This window comes from Phoenix dactylifera, chromosome 2 (genome assembly GCF_051530095.1).
Source record: "Phoenix dactylifera cultivar Ajwa chromosome 2, Ajwa_hap1_PhDact_Kaust_v1.1, whole genome shotgun sequence".
Lineage (NCBI taxonomy): Eukaryota > Viridiplantae > Streptophyta > Magnoliopsida > Arecales > Arecaceae > Phoenix > Phoenix dactylifera.
In genome coordinates, this window is record NC_143191.1 from 4,260,011 (window position 1) to 4,278,481 (window position 18,471).

Consider the following 18,471-nt stretch of genomic DNA (forward strand, 5'->3'; position numbering starts at 1 on the left):
CTGGATTCTATTTGTCATCCACATATATACTATTCTTCTTCTTCTTATACTTTTATTTTTCTATGTTTCTAGATTGTTGGCTTTATAACGCCATCAACTTGCCACCAATGAGTCCAGGGCCATGGGCACCACCTTATTTGATAACTATTTTTTTGCCAAGTTTGTGCTTTGGATTGTGAAGAGAATGGTAATTGTCGTTTGCTTATTCCTACAGGCTACAGTGGATAGTTTGGATGCTGAGCCTTTCTGAGTCCAAGTGAAGAGATGGTGGGGAGCAGGCAGGTATAGGCGTTTGGAAAGTTGAGATGAGCACTGGCACCAAATTTAGAGGGAGCAAATCAGCTTTTTTATTTTTTTTCCTTCCTCTCCTCATAAATGAGCCTTGCATACATAATTGGTGCAAAAACCTAGCTTCTCTAATGCTTTTTTGGACTCATTACATGCCCATGGCCCAAAATTTTCCATTTATCTACGATGTATGCATGCGTCTGTCTATCTATTTATCTGTCTGTCTATCCACATATATATATATATATATATATATATATATATATATGAATGAGTTTGCATATGCGTATAATTTTAATTTGTGATGTGCTTGCATATCGGCGCAATATGCGTCACAGTATCTTTGCTTGCAAGCCTGGTGATAGAGAGCTATATATTGGCCGGCGTACAGGTATGATCGATGGTGATGGAAAAAATAATGAATGGAGTTAAACACTTCAAATATAATTTAAAAAATAAAGATAACTATTACTTGTGGAATCTAATTCAATCAAGAGGTGTTGGTCAATCGGATGATCCATGACCACAAAGAAAAAGACTAGCCATAAGATTTTTTTTTTCTTTTTCTTCAGAACAATAGACCGAGGGTCACCAATTAGAGCTGCCAGAGTCGAAAACCTTGGAATACCAAAGGCCTGAAACCAGAACCTCTTCCCAAATGGAAGTGGATGCAAGTACTAGGCTATATTTTGGTTTACTTTAAAGAAAGGATACTATAAAAAACCAATCAGAAGCATTTTTAAAACAATATATTGCTTCATGCACAGGTTTTGCAAGTTTTGATATTGCCACTGCCGTGAGAAGCTCAAGGAGGACACTGTAGATAGGTGCTACTGTATTAATATTTCAATAAATGATCTCTCTCTGTCTCTCTCTATCTATCTATCTCTATCTCTCTTGTGCTTACTTTTGCCTCTTTGCTTCATTCCAAGAAGAAGATTTCAATGTTGCATTAAAAAAACTATTGAGCTATTGCCGGCTCAACAATCATGGTAAGAACAATAGGAAGAAAAACATGTTATGGGATGTGGACATTAATAAACTATAAAATCATGGAGATGGGAATGAAAGACATACTATTGTATTAATTAATATTGAGCTATTTCCCTATAATGGATTCTTTCAATAATAAACTATAACAATTCACCTTTCACAAAAGAGATGAGAATGAAAGACATACTACGGGGATTTAATGTGAGATCGTGTATCAATCCCTTCAAAAGAACCATGCGATGAGCAAACCATTATGTTAATTAAGATGTTTATCTTACATAAAATCATGGATAGCTTGTATCCATGTCCAAACCCTACATGTTGCTTTTATTAGGATCTTAGACATGGACCCATTTCAAGCTACTTCCAATGGCCAAAACTAAACTTGAACCTTGTTAGTTCGTTCCAATTCTTAAATCTACTATTCTCATGGATTCTTCTCTTCCATTAACACAATGCCATTGCCTGAAAAAATGTAGCCCTTTTTCTTTCCCATTATGCTTACATATCGGAACTCACTAATCAGCCAGCTAATTGGTTGCCTTGGCAATGTCAAACTAAGAGGGCATTCCCTTGAACCTTTTTTTTTATTCCCTATTCAATATTACACGAAGAATTGGAGCAGACAAACTCATGGCTTTGGAGTAGCAACTTCTTTTGAGGAATCAAGTTTGGTTAGTATTTGGAGCTTCAAAGTTGGTGAGTTTGGATTTGATAGGACAGAAGACAAAGGAATTAAACTTGTGGCCAAAAACCATGGCCATGGGAGCACATATAATCCCACCATGACTGTCTTTTTAGTAAATAAGCATTCATTTGCCAGATGGCAGAGTCTTCTCTCCTTAATATTTTTAACTCTTCAAGATAGCAACCCCTTCTTTAAATTTAAGAGAGTTGAAAGGCGTGGGTTTGGACACAAATGAATGAAAAGATATGTACTGTCTTAATGGCTCTAGAGAGGAAGGGCCCCCTCAAAAGACAAGGTGGGCGTTTCACGTTTCTAACACATACTGCTGCCAATTGCGTATCAAATGATGTGAACATTGAGCTAATAGAGCACAAGGTTTAGAATAATTAAAAGAAAGGTGACCTCGATAAGGAATTATGATTTATGAATAAACTAATTGAATCTTATACCTTCCGTGAAAAGCTGTCCAGTTCCAAGATTAATATCAAACTTATCCATAATTATAAACTAAAGTTTGTTCAAACATTACTTGGAATTAGATATTCTTAGTTGAATAAGTGGTTCTTTTGCACTAGTATAGGAAAGCTTATCATAGACTCCATATATTAAGCCACATGCACTATGAAGATGTTCTCAGATTACCTCAATTTGGATGAAGAAAATAATAATTAAGTCATCAGAAATACCTAATTACCACTTAATAAATTATCAGAAATTTTTTTGATTGAAACTTTGCTACGGAAGTTTCTATGAGTTTTTCTAAAGGTAGTTGTTCTTTTCAGCTTGATATAAAAAGGAGAACGTAGGTGGAAGATGAGCTGATGGATGTGAAAAAGACTAAAGCCTTATCGCCAAAGAAATGAATGAGGAAAAATTCCAACCCACTGCCTTCAGCCTCATGCCTGTATCCATTAAGGACAAGACTGGCCTGCTCCTTTATTGGTATGAACGAAGACAAGGAGAAAACATGCCCTTGTGCTGCCCAGAGACCACAACGTTAAGAGAGCAAAGGCATGGGACCCAGAACTGGCTGTGCATATATATTTGATACCAAGATGGCTTACGTAAATGAGTAACCTATCTGTCACTCTTCTTTGTAAAAAAATCTAAAAACAAAAATTGTATTTTATTCATTTTTCAGATTTCTTAAAAAAATATATGTTTGATTTGTTCTTTTTTTTAAATGAAGACCCCAGACATGGCGAGGACGAAAAATAACCCTCCATTAGGCAGAAACAAAATAAAAAAAAAAACAGAAATGATGGAAGTTGTTAAAAAAATAAAAACAGAAACAAAATAACCAATTATAGTTTCTGCATTAGATCCAGTATACCTATTTTATAAATAAAAAATAAAAAAATAATACCAAACCGAGTTTAGGTAGAAGCTTATAGGCTAAAGGCCATGCATCACGCCAATCATCTCGTCTTCTTTTTATTGGCTCCATCCACCATTTGGTCCTGGTGCATGCAGTAGAGGATATAATTTCTCCTGAAGAAACCTTTTGCTGCAAAGGATATTTGGAGCTTGAACATAGCAAAGAAAAAAATATTTGTTTATTCAGCATAAAATGGCTGATGCTAGCATCAGAATAAAGAGGATTCCCATGCTTTGTTCAAGTCCATCATTACCCACATGTATGCCCTCTGCATCACTAACCTAGGATCCATCCACCACTTGAGAGGACAGTCAGCACCCCCACAGGTGTACCCTTGTCTTTCCTTTTGTCCCCTTTAATTGCATTGCTTATGATCTTTTTGCAGACATTATTTATTATAACAAACAAAGGAAGCCTAGATTTATCAGACAACAAGAGTCAGAAAACCTGCATCACTTGGGCTATGTTTCTACCACTCCATGACATGGAAATGAAACGGACAGACTGGAGAGAATGATGGCAACAAATTGGTCACCATAAGATGGCAGACCATATGATTGAAGGAAACCACAAGTAATTAGTTTCTCCACCACAACCAACATAAGTTATTAAAAGAACACAAAAGGGAAGGACAAGCGAGGGCATAGAAAATGAGAAAGAAACAAAGAGGTAGATGCTTCCTATGACAAATAGTCTGACAGAGGCCAAATGACAATAGAATCTACAGAGTGATGAACTATTAAATCTTTTTACACTACAACCAACAAACCGAAAGAAGTAAAGGGCACAGATAAAAGGAAAAAAGCAAACACAAAAAGTAAGGAAGAAATAGAGAAGGACATGCTTTCTATGAAAAAAGTTCAGCAACAATGCAAGCCCATATGACAGAGATTCAAGTATGCAACAGAGGCCAATGTTTCTACAGCAGAATTTACAGTGTGATATAAATAGGCAGCATGACTCCTCTTCACACACTCTCTCCCTCAAAAAACCATGTCTCTTAAGCTATATCACAAACCAACACCACCAACTCACTTAATTAAACAAATATAATTTAACCAGAATAAACAAACCAATAAAAATAACAGAGAAGAAAGAACACCTTTTAACTCCTCTAAAGAAAGCCCAACACCCCCTCCCAATTCTTTCTCTTATTACGTTCCATCTAATTCATGAGGCAAACAGGCAGCTTCTCATATGGATCCAGAAGAGCTCTTGGCCTTGGATCTGTAAAGGAGCTTCTTCTTCTTGGAGGTAGGGTTGTCGACAATAAGAACCACCTTGCCGGGCTCACCAACCTTGAAGGAGGTCTTCACCACAGGCTCATCAGTGGCAGCCAACTTCCTTGTCTTCTGGACAATCACTGTGTACCCATCCTCTGCATCCGGGACAAACTCAGCTCCATAGCTCACCTCCCATCCCAAGACCCGGAGCTCCCAGACCACAAGGCATGTCTGCTAGGTTAGCATTCAAATCCAAACAAATAGATTACTAAGCCATCTAAAAAGGAGCAAAAGTTGTGAAGTTGTATATGACTACCAATTAGGCCAGATTGATTTGATAAAAAAGCATAGAGGATGGAATCATGTTGTAAGACTTTGAGGGAAGAATGAAGGTATCAGACCTCAGCAACTGGAATTTCTACTGTTTGCTTGGATGAAGGCTTGATGGTGACTTCAGTAACAGCATCTGAAGTGGTGAAATCAGGGTCGCTGTCCTTGCTTAGGCCTCCATATTGAATTGGGACCTGCTCGGGTGCAATGTATCTGTAGCAAAGAAAGGCAGAAACCATAATAATGACAGATTTTACCACATAATTCGAAAAGAACATAGTGCGGTGGAAGAAACTGCAGGAAATCTTTACGAACTTGAAGAGGGTCTCTGCTGATTTAGATGGTCCTGCGAAGACAAACTTGCTCTTGGTCCTCAGAGTGAAGAAGGGGCTGATCATCCTATTGAAAGCCAAGTACCACCATGGGACATTGATGAAGACCTAGCAAGTGACACCCTTGTTATTATTCCTTTCCCTCTCGTACTAACACAACTCAGTTTCATCCAATCCCAAAGCGTAAAGTTAAAAAGTAAGAATAATGAAGACCACCAACTTAGATGAATTAACTTCCCAGAAAGAAATAAGAATCTATCCAATTCATTAATCCAAAGCCACCAAAACAAAAAAATCCAATTTTTTTAGATAAATTTAAGTTTATTCAACAACATCAGAATTCAGCTATCAAGAGAGAGAGAGAGAGAGAGAGAGAGAGAGAGAGAGAGAATTAATCTGTAATATTTTCCTTCTATCATAGACTCAATATAATGTCACCCAATCCTAAAGCAAAGGAATTCGGAAAGGGCAGAAGAATGAATCCAGCTTTAGCAAAATAAATATCATGTTTTGTTGGTTTAGATAAAAATCCGACTCGATCTATGTCTACATAAAACAGACAACTTTTTCCAAAACAAACATAGAATTAAGAGAGAAAAGATGAGATCTTTATCAAAAATACCTTCTTGGCAATGAATTCAGGATAGTTGTCTTGGAGCATGGTGAGGGCCTGCTTCGTGGCCTGGCGGTGCTTCCCCAGCTTCGGCGAGTTCCTCAGATCAGTCACCTGGACCATGGAGGAAATCCCACCGGGAGTGAAGTCCAATTGGCTCCTGATCCCTTTCTCCAGGTACTGGATCCTCCACTTGAGGAACCTCTGCCGCTTCTCCTCGTCGCCGAAGGCCTTGTCATAAAGCTCCTTGTTTTGGAACTCCCCATAGACGTTGTAGCACACGGGGTGGCCCTCCTTGTCGTAGCCGTGCATGAAGACCACCTTCTCCAACTCCGGCAGGCCCAGGTCCTCCTCGAGGAGGGCGTCGATGCCGAACTGCTTCCTCCAGATCACGGCGTTCTTGATCATGGCCATGGCATCCTTCACCTTGAAGTCCCGCGCGCGGAGGAACTTCAGCAGGACGGTGTCGCTCTTCTCGTCGCCGACCAGGGGGACGCCCCAGATGAAAACCTCCTCCGGAGCCGCCGCCGCCGCCGCCGCCGCTGGCGCTTCAGCAGGGGCCTCCTTTTCCGGCTCCGCGGCCGGAGTCACCTCCTCCGTGGCCGGGGCGGCAACGGCGACAACGGTCTCCTCGATCGCCACTACCGTCTTGGCCCCGTCCTCCTCCACCACCGCCGCCTTTTCCACCACCACCGCCGCCTTTTCCACCACCGCCGCCTTTTCCTCCACCGCCGGCGGCGGAGGTGGTGTCTCGACCTTGGCCGAGGCCGCGGGCTCCTCAGCCACTGCCGGCTTCGGAGGCTCCTCCGTCTCCGGCTTTGCTGCTGGGGCGGGCTCCTCGGCCGGGGCAGGCGCGGCGGGCTCCTCCGCCTTGGTCTCCTCCGCCGGGGCGGCGGCAGCCGGAGGTGGCGGCGGTGGGGGAGGGGTGAACTCGTTGTTGGCGAGGGCGGCCTGGACGAGCTGCTTGATCTCGTCGAGGGCCTTCTTCTCGGGGTCCTGAAGGTCGCCGACGACGCTACTCTCCTCTTTGAAGGATACGGATTCGGGGACAGCGGCCTCCTCGCCCTCGGGCTTCTTCTCCTCCGCCGCGGGTGCTGGAGGCGTTTCCTCCGCCGGCTTCTCGGGTTCCTCCACCGCCGGTTTCTTGGGGTCTTCCGCCGCCTTCTCCACCGCCACCGTTTCGACGGCGACGACCTCTGCGGCGGCGGCCGGTTCGGCTGCCTTAGCTTGCGTCTCTTCGGCCATCGTCGACGTCGACCGGATAATAATTAGGGGAGAAGAGAGAGAGTCTAGTTACGGTTTTGGGGGTTAGTGGGTCGAAGGAAGAGAGATAGAGACAGAGATAGAGAGAGGGTTAAATAGAGAGAGAAATGTAGAGAGAGAAGAGGATTGCAAGGAGAACTCCGGTCTGCCAGAGTCCGAGCCAGCACTCTACCGCAAAACCGCTATTTTTTTATTTTTGAAAAAAAATCAGTTTTTTTGAAAAAAAAACCCATTTAGTTCTTATTATTAGATATTAAATTAAATAATCACTTAAACTTTTTTTTATATATACATACTTATAAATATCTCAAATTATACATATACCTCTATAAATGCATTATCTACATGTATATTTTTATAAACTTTTTTATTGAACGCTTCCATAGTTTAACTAGCATATAAAAAACTTGTTTGTATATCTTTATAAATATCTAAAATTATAAATGTACTCCTACAAATAGTAAAATAATTTATAATAATATATATATATAAAAATAAAATAATTTATAAAGAAATATATATGTGTAAATAGTAAATTTACAAGGGTATATATAGTTTTAAATATTTATTAGAATATGCATGCAAAAAAAATTATTGTATGTTCATTGAAGCTACTATAAAAGGGACATTAGATTGGTTATATCTCATGTAAGTTATACATGATTGATTTTCAAGTTGATGAGTTAAGCCATCGATCACAATTTGCAAATTGTATAATCACCATGCATCAAAATTACATGGTTTGAATGGCTCTTATTATATCTCAACACAGTTCTTCTACTTATTGAAGATATTTTAAAATTATTTGATGCATAAAATATTTGAAATTTTAGTTATACGCAGTTAGCTGATTGTAGAACTTATAAATGAAATTTAATTGTCTCATCATGTGCTACTGTTATAATGTATAATTAGGTTAAACTATAGCCTACAAAAATATGATTCTAGAACAAAATTTCTTCAAAACATTAAAGCCATTCCAGTTATAAGGTTCTAGTAACTAAAATATCGCAGATCAAAGTTCATATACCATATAGAACAAAAGAATCAGCATATTTCATGGGTTGGATGATTTATGGAGGAATGCAATACTAACACTACATTGGTCAAAATAACTTTTTGAATGGCAAATTGGTATCCTATAATATTTTTATAAAAAAATATTCTCTAGCAATGAATGCTTAGATGAAAGAGCTACGAATATATTTGTTTGTTACAACTATTTCGGTTCCTATAACAGAGTTACACGTATCATAAAATAGACCAATCTATAACTTTTAGACATTTGGCACCAAGATAATTTGGTTTATCCATTTTGTTCCATTAGTATTTTCTTAGCATTTAGTTGCCATTGTTTCTCTATATTTGAAATATAACTCCGTAGTTATATGTATCGTGCATATTTACTGAGAGGCTAATCAATCAAATGTAAGGAGCTCAACCTGTTCTCTAATTAATCTCTTAGTGACTTTTTTTCTTAAAAAATAATATTGTTAGGCATTTTCTAATTCATAGTTGCTCTTTATCGAGGTTGCTAGATGCTACTATAAGAAAATAACAGGAAATATCATTGTGATTCAAGAAGCCACTTTCCTTCCTCTTGTTAATTAGCATTCAGACAATAAATGGTTGTAATACTTAATAATTTTCCATTGCTTGTACAAAATGATGACCTATTGCTCCAGGTAAAGGTCTAATTATGACAGGACTGCAGTGCCATTCATAAGTTGCCCTATCAACAACATAGCATGCTATTGTTAATTCTGTACCTTTTAGTTAATAATAAGACCAAGTACTCTTTCATACCAGAACTCCTTGACAACAAGGGTTAAAAAAAATGATAACTAGTATAAGTTAAATAAATAATCATGTTAAACTTAAAATCCATCATAAATTACCTTATTACTAATCTTATTTTTAATTTTATGATATTTAGTGTGGGACCATTTTATTATCCTATTGGAAAGCCCACTACTGGGCATTCATTTTTTTTCCTATCTTTCTCTCTCTATAATTATTTTATATGTTTCTATAAGTTTAATTTTATAACATGCTGCTTACAGTATATTATATATCTATATATCTATTAAATGGGCAGGAGAGAGAAACCTCTCTCCTGTCTAATTAGGAACCATGCAAGAACTTTCCAAATAGATATATACGATAATAATTTAAGAAAAAAATATTATTTCCTAACTAATCAATAATTTTTTAATAAAAATTAATCAAAAATTTATTTTGTTTTATTTTCTTTTAACAATCTTAAGCTAGAAGGATAAGGAGACGAGCTTCAATGCTATCAGATAAAGATCCTCGTTCAAACCGATACAAATGCAACAGTATTAAAAAAAAAAAATTATGGATTCTAAATCTATCTTTTTATATTTCATAGTCTTTAATATTTTTATATATTTATTTTTTTTTATCTCTCTGTATCTTAGGGCATTTTGCATGTATTTTCTTGTAAAGAAATGAAAGTGGCTTCGCTGGAACAGAGCGGATGCGGACGTGGTTTCGTGCTCGCCAAAAATTTGTCATATTTTCTTCCGTCCATTGTTTGGCGATCACTTGGAAGGTGGAAAATGACGGCGGTGACGGCGGTGGGGTGAGCGGTGGGTACGCTCACCGCATATTTCGATGGGTGCTGATGGATGAACCGTGCAAGCACTATGGCCGTCTTCTCTCTACCGTTGACATCTGTGCTGCGTTTAGGATAATGATTTAAAAATTTTATTTTTTATAAATAAGATATAGATAAAACTCGGATAGGACGAGGGTAGAATTCAGATTTTGATCACTTGCAGTCCAAATCCACTATGTTTCTTTTGAAAAGACAAGAAAGATTATAACAGGCTATCAATTTTTACATTCATACTGTTTCACTGAAAGATTTTGGTCACTTGTAGTCCAAATCCACTATATGCCAGATCAGATCTATACCCACTGATCAGGAATGTATGCCACCTGCTAGAGAGTCTCGACTCATTCTGGATGGCACATGTATTCCGGAAAGTGAATGGTGCGACGGACTCGATTGCTTCCTTCGCAGCTCATCACTCTGGTGCTTTTTTATGGAATAACATTGGTTCCATTATGCAGGGCCTAGCGCATATTTTGACTTCTGACTGCTAATGGCGTACTCACATCCGTGTGTAGTGAGACGTCAGTATACCAAAAAAAAAAGTATTTTAAAACTTAAATTACCTTCCAAAGAATTTGTTTCACTTGAAAAAAAAAATGCAGGAGCAACAGTTTGAAAATAACATCATCATTATAATATGTTATAATGTTGCTCTAACCACCATTAAAACAATCATTATTTGATACCAAGAAATTTGATATAATACACCGTAGGGCATGTAATGATTATTATAATAGTTATAATGGCAAAGAGCAATTTCAGTGGGCTTTTGTTATAATACAGTAATAAGAATACTAAGATCTTGCTATGAGGGGGTCACATATAATATATAGAAATCTTGATCCATATCGCCACGGCGAAACTGATTTCTGGATTTAGGTTTATTAATTTTGAATCTATCATATAGTGGTTGAAATTTTAGGCAATCTGAATTTTTTTTCAAATTTTTTTTATTTTGCATCTCACCAAGATAAACCTAGGATCATCCTCCGTCTGGGTCTTGGCCATGTACAAAGATGATCTCAGATTGTAAAGCATTTACTTTGGATGGACTTATCAAGATTGCGCGGATGCAAATATATGGTTTTGCCACTGGCTTACAATAATGGGAGAAAAGTCCATTTCCATGTTCACTTAAGATGGCGTCGGATCCACATATGCAAATAGTCCACAAATTCTACATATACCTTGGGCCACGGTTACAGACTCGATTATTTAAATCGTTAACAATGACGTGCTATTTTTCAAAAAAAAATATGTTGGGATATTTTTCTTTAGGGTTTGGATTGTACCTTTCATACAAAAGAATGATTGCCGATATCAACCATTGGATGATACCTCGCACAACTCTCAAAATACTCTAATATTTTCTTTCATCAGCCTGCATAGATCTCAAAATACCCATTGCACGATCTAATAGTTAGGTACTTTGCGAATATTTGTTGCCGAAATATAGCAATTAGGTATAGTTCTTATCTCAGCTAGTTGGCGCCACTCACTTGAAAACTTGCTTTTTGAAGCGCTCCAGAGTTTTTTTTTTTTTGCTAAAATGGACGTATCATACTAAATATGTATGAATACAGCTAAAAAAATCAAAAAGCAATGACAAACACTAATTGTAGCATATTATCATCATCTCCAATCTAATATATATATATATATATATATATATATATATATATATATATATATATATATATATATATATATATTGTAATTCAATAGGATTTAGCAACAAGAGGGAGGGTAGAGAGAAATCCCAAATGGAAAAGAGAATAAAAGGCAGTGGGGCCCTAGCATTTAGGGCATGTTGGGGGAAAAATATAAGTCGTCATGACTGCGTGAACGTCCGACCAGACCCTCCGACCTGGAGGCGCCCGAGCAGACAACAGATCCTCCGACCTGGAGGCACCGAGCAGACCCTCCGACCTGGAGGCGCCCGAGCAGACAACAGACCCTCCGACCTGGAGGCGCCCGAGCAGACAACAGACCCTCCGACCTGGAGGCGCCGAGCAGACCCTCCGACCTGGAGGCACCGAGCAGACCCTCCGACCTGGAAGCTCCCGAGCAGCACTACCGACCCAAAGACGCCCGGCTCACGCGCTGTGGTCACATCCCCCCGCAGCGCGACCAAAAAACTACGCCTTGCCTTCGTCAACAATCAAAGCGTATGGCTCCTGCAGACGTCCAGTTTAGTCAACAATCCAAGTGTATGGCTCCTGCAGACGTCCAGTTTACTCAACAATCAAAGCGTATGGCTCCTGCAGGCACTCAGTTTACGCAATAATTAAGGCGTATGGCTTCTACCGTCTACGGACATCAAGCCCCTTACAGCAAACCTGCTCGGCTAAGAATAATGGCATGACTCCATGATGATTTGGAAGCTTCGGCCTGATTTCCTACAGTAACAGCATTAATTCACATGATCGAGCATTAATATCTACCGCATGTCCAATCGTACGACAACTCATTCGCCCCGTCATATCACAGGTAACCCAGCCCCCTCTATAAAAGGAGAATCCTTCCATTTTAGGGGGGGCTGGAAGATTGAAACTCTGGGTATTCACTACTCCCATTCATACACTTGCCCCCTCTGACTTAAGCATCGGAGGGCCGGCGCCGGGAACCCCGGCCACCGGCTCCTTGCAGGTTTTCCAGAGGACGTCGCGCGCCAGCCGGACCGCCGTTCGTCGATTCTCGCCGGAGCTCCTCCCTCCTCAGCTGACGGTCGCCCCCAAGTCCAAATTCCAGCAACAGGGCGAGCTTAAGGCATTGGAGCTTCCTACTTCCAATTGGACTATCTTTTATGATATGATGACTTAGTATTACGAAGAAGAGAATGAAGGGGTGGTTGGATACGACCAGGTATATCCATGGGTATTCAAAATGCACGAGAGAGTAGCTTGATTTTGGAATATTTCTCGCTCTAATTATTGGCGTGTGAAGAGGTGTAGTGGCAGAAATTCATTGGCAATGACATTGACATCAGCAGATGTGCTAGCACGAATGAGAATGTTGCTCATAAAATTTGCTAGAGGAGCAGAAAATGAGGAAGAATGAGGGCAAGGATTCAGAATAGTATCTGCTAGGGGTGCAATTTATTTATAGGGCCAAAGATTGTTGGAAAAAATTAATTTTGATGGTTGAATAAATTTGTTGCTGGAAATTAGACTCGGGGGTGACCACTGGCCGAGAAGGAAAAGCTCCGGTGCTTGTGGTACGTCGGCGGGCTGCGTCTTCTGGTGAACCTGCAAAAAACCGGTAGCTGGGACCTCCAGCGCCGGCCCTCCAATGCTTAAGTCAGAGATAGGCTTAATTTGAAGAAGGAGATGAGTTGTATATCGGAGTCTAAAAGTCAGAATCAGAAAGCATCCTCCTTTAAAGAGGAAGAAGTTCCCCTTTTATAAGAGGGATACAAGGTTACCTGTGATGTGACTGGGCGAATTAAATGAGTTACCGTCATAATTGAGTATGATCGTGCGAATTAATGCATTGCTGTGGAGGGCTAAACTGGAGCCGATGAGTTGTTGTGGGTGACCGGACGTAGTTGAGTGAGTCAACTGGTTGCCGTGGAGGGTCTGAGATTTTGAGTAGGTTGGAGGTCCGTTGAGATCATGCGCATTTAATTGTTGATAGTCGCAGCAGGGTATGGTCCCTAGTTGATGTGTCGTGGTGTGGCCGGAAAGCAAAGTATGGTGCGGTGAGACTGTTGCAGGGTGTGGCCGCAGTATGTGGATGACGAGCTCGACCTTCTGGGCTCGGCCTGCATGAGCTCGATCTTCGAAGCTTAGTCTACATGAGCTCGGTCTTCATGAGTTCGATCTTCGGAGCTTGGTTTGCATGAGCTCGGCTCAGCCTGCATGAGCTCGGCCTTCATGCGCTCGGTCTGCATGAGCTCAGTCTTGCTTTGTGGGGTGGTCCATTTTTCCCCCAACAAAATGATTTTTTGAGTATTGATTCATGTCAAGATTGTTGGAAAATTTTAATTTTCTTTTTAAATAGTTTAAATTTTTAATAATTCTTTTTACAAAAGTTTGAATTTTAAAACCTATTCTTAATGATCCTATTGGATATTTAAATATAGAATAAATTGCAAAAGCCCTTTTAAGGTTGGGGTAAATTAGACTTATACCTAATAGTTTGAAAAGCCTGTGCTTATTTTATTTTTATTCAATACTTTAATTTATAACTTAACAGAATGTTAGTCAAAATATTAACCTTAAATGGAACCCCAATGCCACATCAGAATTTTTTTAAAAATAATCAAAATAGGTATAAGAAAATGTATATATCCTTCACCTCACTTGTAAGCAATTTTGACTTTTCATATTAGGTAAATGGTTTCACTATTATCGTTAATTCAATTAAATATAAAAGTAAGTTTTACAAACTATTATATGTAAGTGTGGTAAATGTAAATCTCATAAAAGTTTTGGTAATTTACTCTTAAAAATAAGCACACTTGTATTTATTGACGTCCTATTGTTCTAGACATAGTTAGGCCATAGGATGATAGATTGGTGCCTTCTCATCTTGGCCAGGCATATTGTGCGCGATGCATACGTGCGCATGGCTATCTTGCTTTGCCACATACTACAGCCATTTTATTATATATGTGCTCGAGATATTGGGTCTCAAATATAACAAATCAAACCTTGCACTCTACTATTACTTCATGAGAGAGAACTAGGGGTGGCAAAATATGACCCGACCCGCCAACCCGACCCGTGTTCGACCCGCCATAAACAGGTTTGGGTTTGGCCTAAACGGATTCGGGTCGTAAACAGGTCGACCCGTTTAACCTGTTTATTAATTGGGTCGGATACGGGTTTTAGATATCGGACCCGTTTAACCCGTGTAACCTGTTTAACTGTTGGGCTGATAGATAAGGGCCACAATCCACAAAGCCGAGGGCCGACCCAACTCCCCGCCTCAGCCCATTTTCTTTGCCTCGGCCCAACTCCCCGCTCGGCCCAATCTCAACGCGAGGGCCACCGCCCACCAGCCGTCCACTGGCTTCACTGCTCCACGCATCCACCGTCCGCGACTTTAGATGGATCTTTTAATTGAGACTTCTCCCGTTCTCCGTTGTTAGGGTGAGGACTGAGGAGTGAAGACTTAGGGTTTGTGCGCCGGCGCCGCCCGAGCTCTATTCCCTCCCTCAGCGTCCCTCTCGAGTGTCTTCCCTCCCAAGCCCTCTCCTCTCCAGCTTTCCTCCGGAGTCCGGACTCTTCGCCTCTCCAATGTTTTTGTTTATTTGCTCGCTGGGAGGTGGTCAGGTGGGAGTGAAGCGGCTCTTCGGTTCCCGGCTCTTCGAGTCCGTCCCCGGGAGCTCCTTCCCGGGGTCTTCCTGGTCCGTCGCTGACGGTGAGGTTGAGCGCCGCGAGTGGAACCGCGAGCGCGGCGCCGGCTCCGACCGCGACGACAACCCCTGCTCCTCCGCTTTCGTCGAGAGCGGAATCTTCGCGAAGAAGCTCAAGGGCGCGAGGGATACCAAGAAGGATCAGTTTGAAGACGATCTCGACGAGCCGGATGACTGCGAGGATGGCGACGGCAGCGGCGGAGGCGGGGAGGATGTCAGGGATGATGGGGATATAGAGGAGAGGGAGATCAGGTCTTCCATCGGGATGGATCCAACCCTAGATAACGAGGTTCGCTTCTCTGTACTTTTGATGTTTTCCCTTTCTTAGAAATCCCTTGACCTGGCGTTGCAATGAATGCTTCTAATTGGAGGGTGGGACGGTCGGGCAGCCCACAGAAAATTTCCCAATCCCCTCACGACTCACCCTCACTCCCACAAACCTTCTCCCCCTCCCTCCCTCCCTCGCTTCTTCGTTTGCCGTTTGCGGAAGGATGGGATCATGGAGGAAGACAGAGTAGGGCCGGCTGCGAGTGACATTTTGAATCGGTGGTTCTCCACCGTGGAGGGATTTGAAATTTGGGAGGAAGAGATTAGGGGCCCTACTCTGGCTGTGAATCTGTGATCTAATCCCTAATTTAGGGCGCCATTAGGGCTGGCTGTGAGCCTGTGAATCTGTGATCATTGCTGTCCCAATTTTTTTTTTTAATTAAACGGGTTAAACGGGTCGGGTCGGGTTATCCGTTTAATAAACAGGTCAGGTTCAGGTTGCAATTTTCTGACCTGTTTATTAAACAGGTCGGGTTCAGGTTTACAATTTTATGACCTGATCTGCATCTGACCCGACCCGTTTATGTCTGACCCGACCCGATTGCCACCCCTAGAGAGAACCCCCACTAGTCTTTCTCTCTTTTCATTAAATTTTCTCTCTTTTTTCCACTCAATTTCTCTATAGGCCTGCACAAGACGATGAAATTCATTTTTAGGACATGCTTCATTCCAAATTACTTCTTATGATTTATGTTATTACTAAATTTTAAAATTATTTATAAATCTTGTTTGATGCAATTATGAATAATTTCTTCGCAAGCAACAGAGATTAATTCTTAAAGCTCGACGAGGAGTCGCTTGTTTAAGGATATCTAAACACAGCTAAAACATTATCACAAATTTTCATCATCATGAGTCATGCGCATCTAAAAAATTTAGGCCTCACCACTTTAGTATACTAATATCTCTATTTTTTTTTGGTAAATCAGATAGCTCATACAAATTTAGTATTATAGAATTAAAAAATAAAGTATCATAAAATTTATTAAAAATAAAAATATAATAATTTTAGAATGATGTGCATAAGAGCATGGGTCGCGCCACGCAAACGCCGACCGCCGGAGGGCACCCAACTCAACTGGATCCCATCACCGCTACACTTGAAGCTGCCACGTGGTTGGGAAAGGGATACCGGCCCTCCCGGTCGCGCCGGTCGCCGGAAGCCGACAAAGTGAGCGTGGCAGCGGAGCGACTTAGGCGTCGATAACGCCGAGATAACGGAATCGGGAATTCCGTTTGCTCGTGGCATCCCATGAAGCCCAGAGGAGAAAAATGCTAATAATAATTAAAGGAGTGGGTCCCAGCGTCCGTGATTCCCCCAAACTGGGTCCCAGCAAATATTCCAAGCATCTTAATGGGTCTACACTTCCTGTTCGCGGTCCGGCCCATCAGAGTTTGTTTTTCTTTTTTTTAAAAAAAAATAGAGACTTATAAGTGACATATTCTTGTTTTCTCAATGAAAAATGAGTATAATTCTTCATAATATTGTTAAATGAAAATTTAATAATTTTGATGTAACTATCAGGCTCAATGATTAGATGGTTGTATAGTGCGTACTTCTATGGCCATGACATTCAACCATGTCTTTATCACATGAAAGCAACTCTTATAGCTTTCTTTGAATAAAAACAGGTGCTTTTTGCTCTTAATAATGATCATATGAACATTATATGATGCTGATATGGTTCTCATATGCCATTTCTGGATTTCCCTTCCCAGTGGTGTTTCCTATGCTTCCTTTGCTTATGTTTGTTTTTGATTTTGTACATACTCTTGTCATGACTCATTATGATAAGATTGCTTAACCAACTACAATAAAAACGTAGCGATTTTTCGTTTATACTAGCAATGCTAACCGAGATCGGTTGTGGCGTGTTCTAAGCTTGGAGACTCTAGATATCTTATACTAAAACAATGAAGCCTAAATATGGTGATGAATTATATTTCGATTTCCTCTTAAAAATTACAATCTACATCCTAAATTATCAAATTTTTCTCGACCGATTTGCTTAGAAATAGATAGATTTCATAACAATCAGAATTTTATAAATTACTAACTAATATTTAATACTTGAGGATTCAATACCCCCACTATGACAACATTCTTTCATACATTGTTGTGAGCAGATGAGCCTCTGCAGATGGCATGGTGATAAGAGATGGCTCTATGTAAGCATTTCTCTTTACTCGTCAATTATTTAATATTAAGAAATGGCTTGATAAAATATTAATGACTATTAAAAATAATCACCAAGCCCCTTAGAGCTCCTAAATAATGGGTCAAATATTTCACGCAGAAAAAAAAAGGAAAAAAGGTTCAAATATTTTATTATGGTGACCTTTTTTTCACTTAAAAATATCCCAAATTATTCACTTAGGTGAGTAGGATGCATCAGCTAGCTATTTACTTAGGGGCACAGTTCATCTCAAGGTAGGTGTGCATGACATAATCTTATCTATGATGTTCCCATGAATATAGCTGTAAAGAGGGAGAGCAATGATTAAGTGCTAGACTTAAAAGAAATAGATTTAGAAAATGATAGTGTTGATGATGGAAGCTAACGCTTGCAAGCAATCTCCAGCTGTCCCAAGATGGCTTTATACACAATCCAACATATTAATCCCATATTCTTCCCTTTTTATTTTTATATACTCCAAAGTATAAACTACCTCATAAAACAAATTTATTTCATACACCAACTATAGGTACATTAGAGGTTTAATAAACACCCAATAATACAAGGCATCGGTTCCACGACAAGAGATGTGAACCCCACGAAAACCTTTCATTCTCCAATCCATCCCTTTTTTTTTTTTGTAGGCCCAGGTCCAACTCCCTCTCCTAACTCATAGTATATATCAATCCATCTGTCCATTGACTGGATTCCATCTACCTGTTAGACTTTGAAGCATTAGATGATTCCTATTCCCGAGTTGGTGAGTAGCTGCAAAGATGGCAGGTTGGCCAATGGTACTGGAAGAATTTCCTGCTAAACTTATATATATATATATATATATATATATATATATTCT

The 18,471-nt window shown here is 40.1% G+C and overlaps 1 protein-coding gene across 1 annotated transcript; it reads right to left on the bottom strand.

Annotated features, from left to right (window-relative positions):
- Positions 1 to 4,206: 4,206 nt before the first annotated feature.
- Positions 4,207 to 7,204, bottom strand: LOC103702637 (patellin-3-like). The gene is made up of 4 exons (XM_008785145.6): positions 5,855 to 7,204; positions 5,216 to 5,340; positions 4,972 to 5,113; positions 4,207 to 4,801 (listed from the first exon to the last, which is right to left on the bottom strand). Exons 1-4 carry the CDS (start codon positions 7,088 to 7,090, stop codon positions 4,541 to 4,543), a joined length of 1,764 nt encoding a protein of 587 aa, XP_008783367.3. The 5' UTR covers positions 7,091 to 7,204; the 3' UTR covers positions 4,207 to 4,540.
- Positions 7,205 to 18,471: the final 11,267 nt, after the last annotated feature.

Coding starts and splice junctions, on each gene's coding strand:
- LOC103702637 (XM_008785145.6), bottom strand. CDS start 7,090: ATGGCCGAAGAGACGCAAGCTAAGGCAGCCGAACCGGCCGCCGCCGCA. Junction 5,341..5,854: donor CTGAATTCATTGCCAAGAAG/GTATTTTTGATA, acceptor GTCACTTGCTAG/GTCTTCATCAATGTCCCATG. Junction 5,114..5,215: donor TCAGCAGAGACCCTCTTCAA/GTTCGTAAAGAT, acceptor TCTTTGCTACAG/ATACATTGCACCCGAGCAGG.